This window comes from Lonchura striata, chromosome 6 (genome assembly GCF_046129695.1).
Source record: "Lonchura striata isolate bLonStr1 chromosome 6, bLonStr1.mat, whole genome shotgun sequence".
Lineage (NCBI taxonomy): Eukaryota > Metazoa > Chordata > Aves > Passeriformes > Estrildidae > Lonchura > Lonchura striata.
The window spans coordinates 35,967,477-35,987,948 of NC_134608.1; the positions used below are offsets into that span (position 1 = coordinate 35,967,477).

Genomic DNA, 20,472 nt, shown 5'->3' on the forward strand with positions numbered 1-20,472 from the left:
GCAGGCTTGATTTTCTTAAACATAATAGTATACAGAGGATACTGAAGAGTGCCTCTTGTAAATAGATGATTCAGTAACACAAGTATTTGTGAGCTGGAAACAATAGAAGTTGAACAGTGAAAAAAGCTGTTAGAATATGAAGAGAGTCTAACTTGACCCATTTTGTTAGGAAGCTAGGCTAAGAATCATTTTTGCTCAGACACTTGGGACAGGCTTCTGACAAATGCAAGCTTATACAATGAAACGTGCCAGCAATACCATTATCATAGTGCAAAATCACTTTATACCTGTCATATCTGCCGTTCTTCTCCTTTTGGTTCATTCTGACAGGAGAAAGATATGTGCCTGGAATCAGTAATGTGACAAAAGAAGATGTAATAATGAGAGAAATCATCCATCTGTTATGTATTGAACCAATGGCTCACAGTGCAATTACCAAGTCCTTGCCTGAAAACGTGAGTCCTGATTTATTTACTTTTTTCCTTTATTTACTATTTCTTTAATGTCTTTCTTCTTTAGCTTTCATATCTTCATATGGAAGCATTTCTAATACAAAACTTAAATGTTGGTTTGAGAATTACAAAATGGCATGACACCTTACTGATGTAAAGGTAGATGTCACAGATTCAAGTATGGGCTGATCTGAAAAGACTTATATGGGAATTACATTTTTTGGTTAAGAGGTGATTTTTTTTTTAGAATATTCAGCTATAGCTCTCCTAGATTCAAAAAGAAAAGTTGTGAAATTTTCTGGTTTGGCCCTGTAGGATGATGGAGTTCGATTCCATTCTGACCTGTGTACCACTGATAAATTTAAGCCTGTAATTTTGATGACTTAAACATGTGCAGATCCATTTGAAGTCAAGTGTTGTACATGTCTATTTGAAAAAAAAGATTTCCTTGCCATTCCATTACAGTTGTTGAAGATGGAAGCAAAGGTGAGGGATGTGGATTAGATTTTTTAGTCTGTGCAAGTGTTCAGGGCCAGCAATCAATGCAAAAACCCCTAAATTTTTGTTGTAAATGAAATAGTCTTAAATATCATCATAGTATCCATATTCACTGTTTAAAATATCTAAACCTCTTTTTTCCCCTTCGTTAAGATTGGATAAGCATTGACCTGTTTCTAGAGATCAGGTCTGTTATTAATTAAGTTCTATAATATTAAGGAAAGTATTATGTATCTTTGGCAAATTCCAAGGAAGTATCAGTTATGAATATCTGCTTTCTGATTAACAGTGGGCAAAAGATAATAGTTAATGAATGAGGGAATAATCTAAATTTGTTTGTATTTTTGTTATACATAGTGTAATACTGAAGATATTTTAATCATTATATGTTTATCCCAAACTAAATTTTTTACCAGGAGAACAATGAAACTGGCTTGGAGAATGTAATTGATAAAGTGGCTACATTCAAGTAAGTTATTAATGTTGTTTTATAAATAGCTTGAATGTGAAATGAAATTTCTTAGATGTGTTTAGGTTAAACAATATGAAGGACAGTCTCTGTTTAGCTGCTATTTTGCTATCTTGAAATAAATATATTTGCAAATATGCTTTGGAAAGAACAGTGTGTGGAATATCCTACACTGCTGCTGTTTCTTTCCCTTTTCCACCCTCTTTCTTCAAATTTAGTTTGAAGAGTCTCAGGAGTTCAGTAATCTCAAGTCCTAGTGGGAGAATCTTCAAAAGTTAATTTTTTTTCTAAGATGGTTAGGAAAGTTGAGAAGTCATCATAGCTTTGACAATCATTATCTAGTAACTGTTTTAAGTGATACTTTATTGCTAATTTTCTGGGACTTTCCCTTTCCTTTTTTTCTGGGAATTAATTATACTTTAAAAAATATGTATATATGTAAAATATATACAGATGGGTATGCAAATATATAACAATAGATTGTAATTAAAAAAACCAGTTCAAATATCTGGTATTTTTGTGAGAAAAATGTCTTATTTTAGCCTACCTTATTTTAAATTTCATATGGCTTGGCTGTTCATGTTTAATCAAGAGCAACTGTAGGTGTACCTAGGAATCTTACTTTGGGAATTACATGAACAGTTCAAAAAATCTCACTGGCTGGCAAGAAGCAAGTGTTACTTGTTTTATACTTTGGTTAAAGAAAGGATTGAATTTTATGCAGAAACATCCAATGTCTGAAATTTTAAGACATACAGTTAAAAAGAATTTTGGGGCTATACGCTGTGCTCTAGATGGTATAGACTGGAAATACTTTGCTGCTGAATTGTTTACCCCTGTAGATCCTGTATTGAAAATTTAAGACTCATAACTGTACTTCCTCTCTTGCTTTTAAGTGAGTGAGTAACCATTCAAATCCTGCTTCTTTAGAAAACAAATAGTTTGTTTGCATTCAGAGATGTGCTGAACATATATTATTAATCTTTATATCATGAAATATTTCTCTATAAGGAAACCGGGTGTCTCTGGTCATGGAGTTTATGAACTGAAAGGTGAATGTTTGAAGGAGTTCAATATGTTCTTTTATCACTACACTAAGACCCAGCACAGCAAGGTAAGCAAGTGTAAGATTCACTCTCAAAGGTTAAAAAAATAGCACTAACTTAGCAATGTTTAAAGAATTTTGCTGAATTAATGCAATCTAAAGAAATTGGTTCAGTAAAGTGTCTGCAGCTACCTTCAAAACTAAACATTCCATGAAGTTAAAATTTTAAATATATATTTGCATTAGTGTTTCCTTTTTGGCAACTTGTGTATTTATTCTGTTTATTCTTTATGCTGAGAACAAAATGTGATAAGAATTATCTTTGCACTGGGAAGCCCCAAACTTTGCTTTTGTAACTCTTACTGAGGAAGCAAATATGTCCAATTATTTATCTTTACTACAAATTTAAATGCAAAATGTAATGTTGTTAAACGTGTTTTAGACAAAATTCTAGTTCTCAACCAAGCATTTATTACGTATCTCATCATATTTCTAGTGTAGGGTTTCTCATAATTTCATTAATCTCATTATTGTGTACTTCTGTAGAGATGCTGATACAACAAACTCCTTTTTCTGTAGGCTGAACATACACAAAAGAAAAGAAGAAAACAAGAAAACAGGGATGAAGGTAAAATTCCATAAATAATGATTCAAAAAATGTGCTATTTGGTAGTATATCTAGTTGTATATATATATAGTGAGCTTTGAGAAATGTCTGTGACTTTGTAGTGGATAGGTGAGTTAATATTAAATTCTTTGTGATTTGTAGTAATTGTCATTAATTAGCACCTGGTATTCCTTTTTTCTTTTTTTCTTTGTCATGGACAGGAATTCTGGAATTTTTAGTTTAATTTACATTTAGGGAAATAAACATGGCACAGTACCTATTGACAAACACATGAACTCAGATTTTATGGTGGAGTAACTAACAGGCAAAAGTGTTAGTGTTTTTTGTGAGCAGTTTCTTTAGCACAGTGTTGAGACATAATAGTGGCACGTAGAGAAGGTTGCCAAGGAACTTATGCTTATATCCGTTCTGTAATATGAGAATGAGACTTAAGGTTTAGAAAGCATTTTTTATAAAATATGAAGACATAAAACAATGAACCCCCATGTTTCTGTTGTAACACAAAGTTATTTCTCTTTTGAGTTTACTTTTAGCCATTCAAGTCACAAGCATTTAATTGAGTTTATTTGAGGAAGACTTGGTAAGCTGAACAAATAAGTACAATGAACAATTTAATAAACTCAACTTTTCCCCTTCCTCTTTCACTCTGGCAGCTTAAAATATTATTAGGGGAATTATTTTGTGGAAGTTTAAAAAAATGTTAGATGTAATTGTCAGAGACTCATGTAATTGGACAGCAAACAATTGTGTTTGAGCATGGTTTTACTCATTTAAGGGTCCAGTTTTTCTTTCACCGAAATTAATATGTTTGTGCTCTCTTTTTCTGGGTGGGATGCCAGTTCATTGATATGTTTGCACATCTGTTTCCTAGCATTGCCACCACCTCCTCCTCCAGACTTCAGTCCTGCATTCAGCAACGTGGTGAAGATTCTGAACTGTGATGTTATGATGCACATCCTGCGCACCCTTCTGCAGAGGGCAGTGGAACTGGAAACCCACTTGTGGACTGAGGCAATGATCCAAATGGTATGGCTAGCCCTGGTCATCTTCTGGTGGTCATTCCTGTGCTGACTGCTTATGATAAGACCAAAATATGTAAAGATTAACTTGGAATGATTTTTGTCCCCAAACCTGTTTTTATAAATCTTACTGGCAAAGAAAAGATTTTTATTATTATCTCTGCTGTAAAACAGAAACATAATACATAACAGTATTAAAGTTTTCTATTTTACTTTCCTCCTTGTGTTGCCTCGGTACTGAAGCTGTTTCAATATGTAATTCTCCCTACCTCATATTTTTCTTGGATCTTGACACTTAAGTAACCATTTGATAATTGGAATTCCTTCATTTTTGAGCTGCAGGGTCTCCAAATACATAAATGTCTTTGGGGCCTCAGCCATGAAATAATAGAATTTTTGTAAGTATTTAAACGTTTAATTTTACTGCAGTGACTTGAGTCTTTTAAAACATTGTTGAAATGCTCTTTGGAGGCAATTTTTGTTTGTTTTAGCACGGGTTGTCATTTTAATATTTATAAATTAGGACCTGAAATTATATATTGCTTGAATTTATTAGTTTTCTTAGAGTGTATAGATTGTTTAATTTCCTTGCCAAGCCTACTAATATTTGGATTATGGAATTAGCCAAATATAGATTTTGTTTGAGCAGAAGGAGAAGATTTCACATATTACTAATATAAAAGCACGTGTAAGCTTATAAATTTTAATGCAACTAATAAGCAGTAAATTGTGCTTTTTTTAATTTCAATTTCCATGTATTTTCATGTTTTATCATTAATGTAATCAATATATAATACAGAACTGTATTAAACATCCTAATTTTACATGCCAGTTTTCCATATCTTAAACATTGAATGAGACTTACTATTTTTCTCTTTTTTCAGGTGCTTCATCTCCTTTCTTTAGGGTTACTAGAAGAGAAGCAGCAGTTACAGAAGTCTCCTGAAGAAGAAGTAACCTTTGATTTTTATCACAAAGCAACACGTATGTTTCATTTTCTTTAAAGCACAGAGTAAACTTAGACTAACTTGATTTTGTAGGGACGTAAATGAACTAGAAGAAATTCAGTGATTTAGTCAGAAAGGTTTTATTTTATGTTACATAATTAAAACCTGGTAATTAAATTTTTTTTTAATAATTGAGAAACCAGGTGTGGACTAGCTTCCTCTGTTCCCCATTGTCAGGCAGGTTGAAGAGGATACATGCTTCTCTTCCTGGGAAAGAAATGAAAAGTACTTCCGGTGTTACATGACTGAAAATTATTTTTCCTTTACAAGAACTATACTGACATGGAAACTAAGAACTCTTTGAAAAATGGCAGTGGATTTAAGTGAACTGTGTCTATCTTTGGTTCTCTTGAGCTGTATAATTACTGATTTACCTGCAAGGTATTCTTTTATTGTGGTAATGAAAATAGACACAGAACTAAGTGGCTGTGGAATGTATCATTTTCTTTTTCAAGAAATGCTCTATTGAGAATTTCTTAATATTACGTTCAGGACTACTGTGTGGGACTTGGAATCTGCATTTTCTAAATAATTTTCCATTTTCTCTAGAGTCACTGCTTCACTGTGTAAAAATAAATTTAAAAATTCCATTGTCAAGCTAAACATAACTGTCTCTTGGGAGTTGCAGCAGAGATAAGAATTGTGAAGTAAAATCATAGAATCATAGAATTGTTTGTATTGGAAAAGACCTCTAAGATCATTAAGTCCAAATGTTAAGTCAGTACTGCCAAGTGCCCCACTAAACCACGTTCCTAAACATCATATCTATGTATCTTTCAAATGCCTTCTACAAGAATGAATACATAAAACTACTCAAGTCCTTTTATTTAGTTTTTTAAAAATACTGTGTTTGAAAAGCACTCCCAATGCACTTTATTTTTTAACTATTTGCTTATTGTTGAGAAGTATCATCACGCTGAAAGTGTTTCCACTTAAGAAGATTCATGTCAACTATAGGAATATAATAAAAATAATAATTATAAATGAGATGCTAGAGAATGCTTCACTAGCTTTAGTTTTGCATTACCAGAAAAATCAAAGCCCCATTTACATGAAAGGGGCATAGAAATAATCAGTATTTTTGTAACAAATCTCTTATCAAGACACAATTCATTAAAAGACATTTATTTTTGCAATGTATTTGTCTCCCTACTAAAAATGTAAAATTAATTCTGTATGGTAAGTGCTGCAAATACGGTTGAAGAGAATGGTCTTCATTTTAAAGCATTCTTATGTTAGAGGAGAGCCTAGAATAGTATGGACTCTCAGCAAGTTGTGAGGAAGGAAATAATTACTGTAATTACAATAGCTTTTGTGATTAGAAGTAACAGCTATATGTACACACTAAGCTGTTAGCAAACGTAGGTAAGCTCTAAAGAGCTTTACTGCTTCCCCCTGAAGAGAAAGGGGATTCTTTTTTAAGCAGACATACAGCAAAGATTTTCTAAAGCAGAAATAATTGATCTACAAGGGGATGAATTATACTATATATAACTGGAATAAACAGGTGAAACTATACCAGAAATGTAACTACACAGGTTTGTGTTCATGTATGTGTATTACATAATTAGCAATATTTTAAGGCATGTACATGGTTGTAAGTACATTCAAATGTTAGAGTTTTATTTTTTTCCCTGAAGGCTCTTTTCTATTTTTCTTTGTAAAGGAATGGGAAGCTCAGCCTTGAATGCTGTGAATGTGTTAATGCTTCTGGAGAAATTGAAGAGCGTTCCCCAGTTAGAGGCACAGAAGGACACAGTCAATTGGATACTGCAGGTACACAGAGGAGAGATAAGTACAATCTGATTACAGTAGCTTAGAAAGCTAATAGGAAAGGTGTTATGATTGCTATATACAGTTCCTACATATAATCCATTCACGGCTGCAATGATTTCTTGAGAAGATTAATCTGTTGCAGCATTGTGCTTGCTACTTGTACTTAGAAGTATCCGATCAATTTTTGCATGGGCAACTCATTCCAGTAATGACATTTTTACATACATTCCTCATATATCTATTGCAAAATAACAGCAAATAATGAGTAAGGCAGTGTTCTGGGAGTGTGCATAGAGTCTTAGTGTTTCTGTTATTTAGGAGTTTTGAGTGGTTTAATCCATTTGAAAATCTAAAAATAATGTGAAATGAAATACCAAGACTTTTACTCTATCATAGAATGGAATGAGTTGCAAGGAACCTTAAAAAATACATAGCTCAAAACCCCTGCCATGGGTAGGGACACCTTCCAATAGACCAGATTGCCTACAGCCTTATCCAACCTGGACTTGAACATTTCCAGCATCCACAAATTCTCTGGGCAGCTTGTAGCAGTGCTTGTAACATTGTAATAGTATTGTAACATTGGAAATGTATTAATCTATATTGTTATAAGAGCCAAGTTACATTTTATTTTTAACATCTAAATCTCTGGTTTTAGATGTTTGACATGGTGAAGAGATTGAGAGAAAAGTCTAGTTTGGCAACAGTAGGAGCTACATCAGGTTCAGAAGCTACAAAAGGTGATGAGGTAATGATAAAAATAAAGCTTCAGTAGAAGCCTTGTATTTAATGTTTTGAATAGCTATTTTCAGTAACGTGCCTAAATTTATTGTTGCCTAAAATGATGATTTTTTGAAACTAATTTCTGGTATGTTGTCTACAACTAGGATTTTGTTTCTAAAAATAATATTTTTAGTAAGTGAAATTTGTGCTAAACATGTTTCATGGAATTATTAACAGTTATTGTGAGTTTTGGTTGTACTTCTGAATTAAGTGAAGCAATTGGGGGGTGCTGAAGGAAGCAATTTGTACTCATCTTTCCATTTCTTGTTTTTGTGAATTGACCATCTTCTATTATACTGTCATTGTACAAGAATTAGAAATACAAATCCACTTTAGATGATGCCTTGTAGTTTGTTATCTATCAAGAGGTTAATGTCCTTTGCCCTGATTGGATAAAGGCATGAGCCTTAAGTAATTTTTCTGTCAGTCTCTTTGCACTTCATTCAGAATAACTTCTGAATATAATGGTCAAATGACAGAATGAAATGGAGATTTCAAAGATGACTTCAGTCCTAAGGAGTGGGTGTGTTTTCAATTGGCATTTGAACAGAAAAGAATAATCTAGCTACCCTTAGCCAATAAGTGAAGATGGACCAGTTCAGTTTGCTCTTACACATTTTGTTTGGCCTCAGCTTGCTGCCAAGCAATCTCTTGGCTGGTCATTGCATGCCTAGTTCTAAACTTACCACACAGCATATGCTGTGTTTCTTTTTTGAGGTAAGTGTCATATGAGATTTGGTAAGGTATCAGACAAAACACAGAAGTCCATAAGAAATTCAGTTCTATTTGTGGAGTAAATAGTTTGATTTTCTGGAAAAGTGATGGTACTTTGAATGGAAACCTTGTGTATAGTGTTGTATTTTTTCCTTAAGTAATTGTATGGGAAGAGTTAGGTTCTATATGTTTTAATAAAGTCTATATATTTTTTTTAAATTCTGCATTTCTAAAGCATAAAAATACTTTGTTTACTGTTTTTGAAAATGTGATACAAGAGTAAATGTTGGAAGAACAATAGCTTTCCAGTGTATCATAAAGAATAATGAAAATGCAATACACAGATGCATAAAATGTTGACACATTTGTTGTGTCATGGATAGGTGTTTCAAGGTAAAATTTTCTTCAATTTCTTTATGGGATATACTGAATACTCAGTAGGGTTTCACTTATGGGGAGAATAACAGAGCTCTGGAGAACTTTGATGTACACCTCACTAAAATTTCTTAAGAACAGACAAGAACCTAATTGAAATGACTCAGGGATTATTGATGTTATCTTTGGGCTAGGGATTGTAGTAGCGGCCTTTTGTAGACTACAAAAGTCCAGTCTTAGTTAATGAACCATCAACATCTAAACATTTGAGTTCTATTTATTTCTATTTCAGATAGCAGTTAACTTTTTTTCCCCTCATTAAAATGTTGTTAGTTAAAGAATTTGATGTCATTGGTTAGAATACCTATAATGGGGAGAGTCTCCTCATTTTTTGATGTTCTTAGTTGCCTGTGATTTCTTTATTCTCTTACTGTAAGACACAGAGCACTCAGGATAAAGAGAAAGCTGAGCGGAAGAGAAAGGCAGAAGCAGCGAGGTTGCACCGTCAGAAGATAATGGCCCAGATGTCTGCCTTGCAGAGGAATTTCATTGAAACCCACAAGCTCCTGTATGAAAACACACTGGAGGCCCAGGGGAAAGATGATGCTATTATGGAAGAAGAAAGGTAAGAGAAAACAGACATACTTGTAGTCTATGACCTTGTTAAATGTCAGGAAGAACTCAGTTCATTTAGAAAATCCAGCTGGTTATTTTATATCTGTGTCACTTCTGGTTTTACAGCACCTCTTCAGCAGTTGATTACTCCAGAATTGCTTTGGGTCCCAGACGAGGTCCATCTGTCACTGAGAAGGAAGTTTTGACCTGTATTCTTTGTCAGGAGGAGCAGGAAGTAAAGTTGGAAAGTGCTGCAATGGTATTATCTGCCTGTGTGCAGAAGTCAACTGCCTTAACTCAGAATAGGAGCAGAATTCTTGAACTCTCAGGAGGTATGTGATTTTTCTTCTCTTAGACTACAAGCACTTCTGTACCCGGAGCTCAAACTCTTTCAACTGGCTAAACACTTTTGTTTGATGCAGTTACTAAATGGCTTACCGTACTTAAGAAAAATGGGTGCAAACTTTTAAACTGCTTTAAAATCCATTTGAAACTTAGTGAGAAGTATATGAAGATTTAGGTTTGTTGTTGAGGGAAATCAGAAAATGCTTGGCTTTCACAAGACTTAATAAAACGTGTAGATTTAGTGGGAATAGTTAGTTTGGAGAAAAGCTAAGGCTGTTCACAGTTCCTTTTTATTCAAGTACAGGTGCAGATTTTCCCAATATGGAGGAAATAAATGAGCAGTATGCCAGCCTGAAGAGTGTTAGGGTGTTTGTTTTGGTTTGGGTATTTTTTCCCCTTATATGTTCAGTAAGTAATGACAGCAATATAAAGCATGATAAAAATCTCAACAAAGATCATGTGATACCATCTGATGAGTAAACAAAAAATTGAATACGAGAAAGTTACACCGTCACAAGAGTTACATTTGTGTAATAGCATATTGGTAGCAGGGAACACAAAGCCCAGCAGAATTTCTTTTGTAAGTAGCAGCTGACTAAACATGATGGAAAATTTGATGTGTTACTTAAGGGAAACAAGAAAATAAATACAAGGATATGGGAGAACCTAAGTACTCACTGACATTTTTGTTTTCTTTTTGAACAAGGAAGTTAGTAATATTTCAAGAATATGCTGTCACAACTTGTAGTTTAAATTCCTTCTTATTTTCAGATGTGGGGGGTGGGTTTTTTGTGATTTATGGTCAGCTTATAGTGCAAAATGGATTTTATGTCCTATTTTTTTATTGACACTACTATGTACAAAATAGCTTTAAATTATGTTTGTGCAACTCATTCCTGCTTTAGTTTAGAAGTAAACTCTTGTTATTAGAGGAAAGTTCATACTTTCTTTTCATATTTTTCCATGGTATTACCCTATTTTTATCATGTTTACAAACCTTTTCCACGTTTTTCTGCTAATAAGATATTTCATGTTTTCCCCTCTGGACCATTAGCAAGTACTGAATTGTCCTAGGCCTAGGACAAACTCCTTGAGAATCCTGCTTGATCCATTTTTTCTTTATCAGCAAACTACTGGTAATGGCATTTTTGAGCCAGTTATATAGAATTTTTGTCTAGGTCATATACAAATGACATTTCTTTTTTCTGTGGTACTCTGAAGTACAGATTAAGTCCTATGCTCTTGTAGTCAGATACACTTGTAAATTTTCTGTAGTGATGTGTTGGTCTATTGAAATAATTGAAAAAAGAAGGGAATGGAGTTACATTTTCTGAAGCTGTTTTAGCTGGTTTTGGGCATTGTTTATAGTTCTTACACCCCACTGCATGATCCTCTGCTGCTCATCAGTTACAAGGAGTAAGAAGTTTTTTTCTTTCAAGATCTAAATAAATGTAAAAATGCCTGTTCCCCCAGCAGAAGTGCAGATAATGGCAATTCAGTGTAATGCCAAAGTGTACTTTCCTATTTAAGTCTCCATTTGACTTATGGCAGTTTCAGCTGCTGTCAAACATAATTGGGTTCTTTTTTCCTTTAATTTTGTTAAGTTCAAGTGTATTTGTTCAAAATCATGAACAGTCCCAGAGATGAGGCATGGAGGACTGCTGTTTTTCACTATTGTTTAGATATCTTTGTGTTGATACACAAAGACACAAAGACATCAGTATATTCTCATAATGTTTCTGTTGTTTAGAATTGTGCAAGATTAGTAAAAGACAGACTTGATTTTTGTTATTCAGCAGTGTTTTTTGTGTCAGTGTTTTGAAAATATATGGGATTAGTTGGAGAAATTCATGCTACATGTCCTTTGTAGTTTCATTTTCATTTAAAAATAAAGTAAGAAAAACATTAAAAGCTTCAGTGACAGTGAATCTAACCACAGATCTGTTCCAGTACAGAAGTACCCTTTTTGCTTTCTAACCCATTTGAATTTTGGCTTTTTTTTTTTTTTTATATGGAAAACCTTCAGTAGTTTAAATGAGTACTTCTTGTCATTGCTGTGCTGCATGATTAGTCAGGAAAGGTTAGCCAAGTGAAGCTTTAATGTGACTCTGCAAATTGTAGGGAAATAAGATCTGAAGGTTTATATTCTGTGTATGTTGTTGATCATTTCTGTTCATACTGATGGGAAGTTACGTTACTGTTCAGTCCATAATTTTTCTGCTGTGTGTTTCTAGATACACTAGACCCTCTCTTCATGCACCCTGACTTACCTTGTGGGACTCACACAGGGAGCTGTGGTCACGTAATGCATGCAGCCTGCTGGCAGAAGTAAGGATGTGTCTCTGCTGCCTTTTAATGGTTTTTAATTAATCTATTTTCCAAATCACCTTAAGAGTACACTAAAAATGAAGTAAAGTAAGTGGATATTTAATTAAGGGATCAAAACTATTTGTACTCATCTGAAAATGAAATACAGAACAAGAGATGTTTTGACTTGATGAAAATAATCATTATCAAAGGTTTTAGGGTCTTGTTGCTATGTTTGAGGAAGAGAAGTTGCTTGCAAAAACATAGTTGTGTGAATGTGGGGAAAATCAATGTATCGGTTTTTGTTAACAAAATACTTCTCTAAATATTCTGTGTTCATTAGAACTAATGCAGATGCCCCTGCACATACACTTTCTCTTCTTATATAAATGGAATTTTATTTTATTTAAGATATATGCTTTAAAGGAAAAAAAATCTAGTTTTTACCTTGGTGTGGAAGTTAGATAATTTCATATTTCTCTCTAAGACCGTACGTCATTGGGGCTGAATTTGTATCCAGAGGAGAAGATTTAAATATTGTTGTCGAGGCAGGACAGGAATTAAGAGGCTCTGATTCAGAAGGCTGTAACAGTAAAACTCCTCTTTATCCAAAATGCACTGCTCTTTTATACACAGCTCTGCAAAGACCAAATCCATTGGTTCTGAAGTGAAAACCACCCACCACCATTGGTGCAGAGCGCTTGACGCACAGTGATAGAACTTAACTATAAACAATGTGAAAAACATGTACATTCTTTCCCAGCACTTTCCCAGGCTTCTGCCTGGCTAAAAACTCTCAGTTTCTTTCTTTGACTGAATCTGAGACCCACATTTAAATGTTTGATCTTTTTGTTCCCATAAATACCAATGAGACAATAATGACATTTAAAGGCTTTCTTGTATCCACTGAGGGAACACAATGAAACCTGTAAAAAGATCATAGTTGTTTCTCATTTTATTTTCTGTTTAAAATAGTTGAAATGTGATATTCTAATATATATTATTCTCTCTTCCTGTTAAAAGAAGGCTACAGTTCCACTTCTAGTCATGAGGCTCAGTAATTGCAATGAATAGCTGATTAATAATTTGTGAAATGCTACCAGTAGTGTTTCCTAAAATTAAATAACCATATGTTCAATACCTGTTTCAAATTTACTATGGTGAGTTGCATATGAGAGTTATTGGATACAGTGTTTCATTATGTTGAAGGTAAGAGTAACAAAAATGTAAGGACTGCTTGTCTGCAAATTATTAATGACATTTATAAGAATAATAACAAGGGAAACTTGCCATCATATTCCCATTAGTGATACACCATGCATTTTTGCATTAATTCATCTGTGTGCTCAAAGGTTTTATTATTTTCCTATCCAAGCATGTAGAAGAGTTACAAATCAAAGGAAAAGACCTGTTTGTTGGCTTAGATAAGTGTTTGCTGTATAAATTATGCTTTGAACCTTTGTGTTCATGTAGCATTTGAACCATTCCACTTTCTAATTTCCTTTTTAATGTTGTAGGTACTTTGAAGCAATACAGCTAAACTTCCGACAACGTCTGCATGTTGAACAGATATTTGACTTGGAGAATGGAGAATATCTTTGTCCCCTTTGTAAATCTCTGTGCAATACTGTGATTCCTATAGTTCCATTGCAGGCTCAAAAAATAAACAGGTGAAACACCAGATTGGTTAACCTCTAATTAAAAAAAAAAAAAGTAACTATTACTTTGGGACTGGTCAGCTTTTCAAATTTTTGGAAGGAAAACGTAAAATAAACCGCATCTGTATAAAACACTGTATATCTTCTTATTGATTGTTTAGCCAAATACACTTCTTTTGGCAGTAAACATTTTATCTTTTATAAAACATTTTTGTTTTATAAATCTCTAATCTTTGGAGCTGAAATCAAATGAGAAAGTACCTAGACCTAGTATTTAGCATTACACTCCATTTTGTACTGTTTGCTCAAAATTTCTGAAGCCCATAAAACTGAGGAAATACTGAGTTTAATGTGCTAGGATCTAATTGTGTCCTCTGCTTTTTAAGTTAAGGTGATTCTTTGAGTATTAAAATAAAACCTACTTTCTATTTTTCTTTTCAGTGAGGATGCAGAGGCAGTAGCTCAAATCCTATCCCTAGCTAGGTGGCTGGAGATTGTCACAGTCAGGATATCAGGCTACAGTGTGAAAAATACTAAAGGTTTGTTATCTTAATTGTTAAGCTATTCTGTGGGATAGACGTCAGTGCATGTTTTAACTAGTACCAGCAGAAAACTTCAAATAAAAAGTACATTTTGCTCTCAATGAAGACAGTATCAAATAAAGCTGGGGATAAAAGTTATTGCCTTTTCTCTCTTGATATCTTGATTTCAGTGCCCTCACAAATTTTTGGGCTTTTGTTAAATTATTTCCATCTTTCCTGTAGAAAAAGATTAGGTGCACTTGGAGAGGATGCCAACAGACTAATGCTCATGTTAATAAACTTTCATATGGACTGCGAGGTAGTAAAAAAGAGAACAGCTGAATTATAAAGGACAATATTAAAGTAGGTATGAGTATTTAGAAAACAGGAGCATAGAGTCTACTGTTTTGGGGAATAGAGGCAAATGTTACTTAAACAAGGAATCATGGAATATAGTCTGGCTGGTGAGGTGTGTTTGCAATTACTTTCACATCAGTTTGAAATAAAAAGACTTCTCCCTTTTTTCAACTGCTTTAAAAACTGTTACAGCTTCTTTGATTTTTAATGTGGATGTATTTTTTTTTTTTTCCTGTTAGGAGAGAAACAAAGTCTTCCACCTTTCACCAATAAGGGAATGGGGAACTCGACTTTGGAATTCCATTCCATCCTTAGTTTTGGAGTTCAGTCCTCGTAAGTGTTACTAGCAGTGTTCTCTGCACTATATTAATTTTCCTTTCAATATCCCAGGTGTACTTCAGAATGTGTATTGAAGGAATGACGTGCTTTGTTTGGCCTAACTATAGGGGCTTACTTATTCTTTTCCCTAAGCATTCACTGAATATTGAATCTGTGAAGAGCTAGGTGGACCTTTTGGTCAAATCCAGCCTGGTACTACTTACGTTCTTGGTACAAAGCTAGAAGTCTGGAATCTTCTAATCTACAGTCCAGTGATTTGGGTTACTTGCTGTGCCTTCTAGGCATGTTATTTATTGTTTGTCTGCCTAATTTTTCTGCTATGCATCTGTTCTGTGCATAGATTTGAGGTTGTTTTGGACACGATCATGAATGTGGATCACTTTGAGGAATAGGACCGTTGTCTGTTTCTATTCTATTCTAAATTAAACACAATGCAACCATTGAGTATATCTGAGACCACAATTAGTGATCATATTCCATATTAATAATTGTAACACTAAGCATGTTCAATTCCAGGGGGCAAAAGCATTTGCCCACTAAAACAGAATGAATGGGTAGATACTTTTCAAATTAGCTTAGCTGTCCCTTATCTCTTTTTAGATCATGCTGTAAGTACTCTGCTACTTCAAACTGACATCAAAGTTATGCAAAATACCCACATTTATCTTATATTTGTAAAAAAAAAAATTTAAAATGTTCTGTTGTCAGAAAGCTGAATCAAATTTTTTCATGATAACTGATCTTCATGGGAAAGATTCTATAGTTTAAAGTTAAACAGTGTTATTTAAGTGTGAGCCTGGCTAAACCCCAGATTTTGTGATACAATTGTTTTGTCCATAAAGGTACAGAGAATTAATATGAATGTTATCTATTTCTGTTAGAAAGTTCTATGTATGACTTGGAAAAAACCCCACAAGCCATTAAAACTGCTAAACCCTTTTACCTAAAACTACATTTACATAAACTAACCTGATGTAATCTGAAAACAGCTTAAGTGCTAAAAAATGTGTTTGAAAGCACACTTGAAATGTCTTCCGTTTTTATCACCTTATTATTTTTGCTTCAGAATGTAAAATTACTGTTTCTTACATTGTTTATTTTCACTATATTTTTCTTTAGAATGTTTGCATTTTTCTAATGTGAATATAATGTAATACACAGAAATAATACCTTCCAGCCTGGCAGCTCTTAATCTCTCAATTTGTAAAGCCTTTTTTGTCAAGGTACTTGTTTACTACTAAAAACTAGGGATTTTTTTCATCTCTGTCCAGACAAAGGGTCTTTGTTTTCAGTATTTCTTTCATAAATAATGGTCCTGGCTAGGACTTAGACTTTGTTAGTGATTAAGCAATCACCAGTAAATAATTAACACTATTAATAATTGAGACTGAAATTTTCTCATCTTCATTTTGCAGAGCCAAGTACTCAAGCAGTATCAGGGAGATGCTTATTCTCTTTGCCACCACCATTTACAGAGTTGGGCTCAAAGTTGCTCCAAATGAAGCTGATTCCCGGATTCCTATGATGACCTGGAGCACGTGTGCTTTTACCATCCAGTGTATAGGTAAAGCATAAATGCAGTTTATTCCTTCTCATTAATTGAAAATGTTACAGTTGCTTGATTGTTTAATTTTATATAATGCGATTGTACAAATAATAGTTCTACATAACTACAAGCCACATGTAAGAGTATAGCAAATTAAATTATATGTAATTGTATATATAATAACATAATTATTATCTATAAACCAATACGAATAATAGGATGTTTTTCTTTGATAGTAGCTCATGAAATAAGGTATGGAATGCCAACAATGAGTTCAATTTGAGGCAGCAGTTAGTGATCATGTTCCACATTCCTAATTGTAACATTAAGCATGTTCGATTAATATTTTCAGGTTGCCAAAGATCACTGAACTGCAGGCATCTCCTATGCTAAATATCTAATAGCTGTGAAATAGGACTCTCTGTCTCATTATTTGGTTTTGTCTGTATTCTTAAAGAGGTTTCATAGAATTTGTAGAAGAAAGTGTCTTGTATTCTGAAACTGCTAAGTAGGTATCTGGTAGAAAAAGAAAGAAACAAAAAGCCCACCAAAAAAAACCCCAAAAAACAAACAAGAAAAAAGCAAACAAACAAACAAACAAAAAAAACAAACAAAAAACCCCAAAAATTCTCTGCCATGAATCTCTGAAGGCAAAAATACTACCAGAAAAAAAATTATTTCATTGTTTAGGATAATGTATCTATTTATCTCATTTCATTTCTGTACTACATACACAATTAAGTTTGTGTAATGAACATGAAGTGTAATGAACAAGTAGATAAATCTGTAGATGTTTCCAGGCAGGAAAAAAGGCAAGATCTAGGTCTAAAATGCATGATGAAGGGATTGAGAACCTAATTGTATGCATCCATACATGTGATTTGACAACTATTCCAAGTATTTCTTGTTGAAGATGTTTGAAGTACAAGTTTTGTCTACCTTGAATCTGTAATGGAGTATCAGGAGTTCAGAAGGCTTTTAGGTGGATTGGGAATATTCTGGTAAGGCAGAAATAGTCACAGAACTGATTGCATCTTTAGTGATGGATTCTATATTTTCAAGCAGGTTGAGAAAATACTGGAGGCCACCCACTTTATTAACATTACTGTACTTAATGCTGTGCAGATTAGTTTTGTAAAAGATATTGGTGACTGTCAAGGAGGAGTTAGCCATCAAGTGCATAAATGCAATAACTTACCACAGGTGTGATATTGAAGGCTTGTGTTAGTAGAAGAAAATTCAGGTACTCTTGAGGAGAAGAATATAAAGCCAGAAGGACCACTGTGACAGGTTGACTTGGCCACACCACTTCCTTGGAATCATTTTTGTTTGCAAATGGAGCAGACTTCTGTGAAATTGTAAAGCAAAACTGCCTATGTAGCTTCAGTACACTCTTCTGGAGTCTAGTTATAGTGCATTATTGAAACCATTTAATGGACTTACAGTCAAGCTTCCTAGACAAGGATCTTTAGTGGAACCTCTAGAGGAGGTTCAAAACATCATTGACCCAAGGGATGTGAATTGGTATTGCCAAAAGCCAGACTCCTGAAAAAAGAAACAGACTCAAAACTTGCCCAAAACCAAAACCCCACAACAAAAAGCATCCAAACCAAAATCTCACAGTTAAATAAAATTTTTTAAATTCTGGGTGTATTGTTATCTCTGGAAAGTGACTGAAGTACAAAAACAATTGAACTGATACCTTTTTACTCAATTGAGTTAATTTGATTTATTTTTTTTAATCAGCTTATTTTTTCTTTATTATTCCTTCAGAACCAAAGCACTAAGGGAGGAGAAATTACCTGTATCCCAGCTTGGGAGTTTTGTTTTTGAAGTATTTCTGTTAAACTGCAATCAAATGCAGTAGTGCAAATTTTGCCAGGTTGCCAAGGCAAGTCATGGCTGCCCCAACCCTGTCAGTGTTCAAGGCCAGGTTGGATAAGGCCTTAAGCAACGTGGTCTAGTGAGAGTGTCCCTGCCCATGGCAGGAGAGTGGCAATTAGATGGTCTTTAGGGCCCATTTCAGCCCCTTAACATTCTATGATAAATATGAGTGTAAGATGGATGCTGATTTCTGTAAATATAACTTGGTTTTCAGCATTGCATAAAGGTAACTGAAAATAAATCTGAATCCACAGAATGAATTCATGAATCCACAGAATGAATTAATGTGAATGAATTCATGTCGAGCAGCATTCCTTTAAATCCTTAGTAGGCGAGGTCTGAAAAGTGAAAATTTTAAAATAGCTTACTGCAGTAATTTATCTTGGAAATGATCAGTGCCATTTAAGACAGATTTTTTTTTTCAAGAGAATTCTGTTATAACAATGAGGTTGAGCTTTAATAAGGAGTGTATATAATAAGAATAAAATAATATTAGGCTGTGTAGAAAAAACGACTTAATTTTTTCTGTGTTTAATTTTAAGAAAACCTCTTGGAAACAGAGGGCAAGCCTTTGTTTGGATCCCTACAAAATAGACAGGTATGGATGAGTAAGATATGCAGTATATTTTAAACAAAAAAGTTTATTTATAATATACATGTATCTGTAAACCTGTCGAAACTGCTAACATCAAGATAATTCTCTGTTGAGGGATGTCTCTCAATTTTTGGATTCATAGCATAAAGAGCACTTTGGAAGAATAATATGTCTGCTTATATAGAGATGTTCATATTAAATTAATTTATAAATGTCTTTTACCTTTATGTAGAAGTAGATATGTTTTTACAGTTCTACATAACTATAATATTTAGCCTTTTTTCCCATTCAACCCTTTTCTCTTGCGCTCTAGCACAGTGGCCTTAAAGCATTAGTGCAGTTTGCAGCTGCTCAGAGATCAACATCCCCACAGCTCCTGATTCAGAAACACCTGATTCGTCTTCTAGGAGGTGCTGTATTCCTTTTATTTACTACCCTTTGTGTTGTGGAAGTTTGTATTCCAAAGTTGCACACAGGTTAACACTGCACAGAAGTAAGGGTTGGAGTACTTGACAACAGTGCTCACTTCAGTTGCCTGAAATCATGGGGTGTAGAATCACCCCAGATTACCCAGACCTACAGATACTCAAGTCTGGAATAGATGGGTACCAACTGTTTCTGGCAATGTTCAGAATTACTCAACTTGTCTTCTAAACAGTTGATAAAGCGACAAAATAGGTATTTCTTAATTGTGAGACCTCACCTTTTCTGCGTGGAGGAGAGAAGGTTCTGGAGAGGCTTCATTGCAGCCTTCCACCATTTTATGAGGGCTTATAAAAAGGAGGGAAAGGGACTTTTTAGAGATGCAGGTAGGGGCAGGACAAAGTGGAATGGTTTTAAACAGAAAAAACTAGGTTTAGATTAACTATTAGAAGTTCTGTACTGTGGGGGTGGTCAGGCACTGAAACAGGATGCTCAAAGAAGTGGTTGCCCCATCCCTGGAAGTGTTAAAGGTTAGATTGGAGGGAGCTTTGAGCAGCCTGATGTAGTGAGTCACATTCCTGCCTTTGACAGGGGAGATGGAACTGGATGATCTTTAAGCTCCCTTTTTTTCTATAATTCTGTGACTTTCAGTACTTTCAAAAGGCTTAAGGTATTTCAGTCCCAGGGCAAGCTATTTTGAGGTATATAGCTTCCCCCATGCTTAGTATGGTGGCCTTTGTGAATCCCACTCTTTGATTTGCTTTCTATTAGATAAAATTCTTAGGTGTGGTTCTTAGGCTTTTATATTGGGCAACGTTGTGAGGCATCTAGTGTTGAGGTGCCTAAGGACCTTCACTCTTAAATATCACTGTGTGTGATATATTAGAGCTAGAGAAATAAAGATTTATGTCTCAGAATTTTGAAGATACATTAATTAAAATTGTCAACAGTTTGGGCAGTTGACAATTGTGGAAATAGCTAAAAAATGCACAATCAAATCAGTGGTAAGCAATTAATTAAATAGATCCTTACTTTAGAGATCTAGACCTTTGATGAAAACACAGAAATTATAGAGGCTCTAAAATCAGATTCTGATACTGCAGTTCAATCCAAAAG

General features: G+C 34.1%; 1 protein-coding gene across 5 annotated transcripts in view; it reads left to right on the forward strand.

The window, feature by feature from the left end:
- Nucleotides 1-20,472, forward strand: part of UBR1 (ubiquitin protein ligase E3 component n-recognin 1) — a 56,178-nt gene that overhangs the window by 24,798 nt on the left and 10,908 nt on the right. For 3 of the 5 annotated variants that reach the window (XM_021533526.2, XM_021533527.2, XM_021533530.2), the window contains 17 exons: nucleotides 331-455; nucleotides 1,367-1,419; nucleotides 2,431-2,533; nucleotides 3,044-3,092; nucleotides 3,964-4,118; nucleotides 4,996-5,095; nucleotides 6,785-6,894; nucleotides 7,553-7,642; nucleotides 9,204-9,391; nucleotides 9,508-9,713; nucleotides 11,961-12,054; nucleotides 13,551-13,703; nucleotides 14,133-14,230; nucleotides 14,809-14,902; nucleotides 16,324-16,472; nucleotides 18,881-18,936; nucleotides 19,247-19,343. In XM_021533526.2, coding sequence (XP_021389201.2) covers nucleotides 331-455; nucleotides 1,367-1,419; nucleotides 2,431-2,533; nucleotides 3,044-3,092; nucleotides 3,964-4,118; nucleotides 4,996-5,095; nucleotides 6,785-6,894; nucleotides 7,553-7,642; nucleotides 9,204-9,391; nucleotides 9,508-9,713; nucleotides 11,961-12,054; nucleotides 13,551-13,703; nucleotides 14,133-14,230; nucleotides 14,809-14,902; nucleotides 16,324-16,472; nucleotides 18,881-18,936; nucleotides 19,247-19,343 — 1,920 coding nt within the window. The remainder of the gene's footprint in view (nucleotides 1-330; nucleotides 456-1,366; nucleotides 1,420-2,430; nucleotides 2,534-3,043; nucleotides 3,093-3,963; nucleotides 4,119-4,995; nucleotides 5,096-6,784; nucleotides 6,895-7,552; nucleotides 7,643-9,203; nucleotides 9,392-9,507; nucleotides 9,714-11,960; nucleotides 12,055-13,550; nucleotides 13,704-14,132; nucleotides 14,231-14,808; nucleotides 14,903-16,323; nucleotides 16,473-18,880; nucleotides 18,937-19,246; nucleotides 19,344-20,472) is intronic. The other 2 variants (XM_021533528.2, XM_021533529.2) reach the window with 1 other exon arrangement.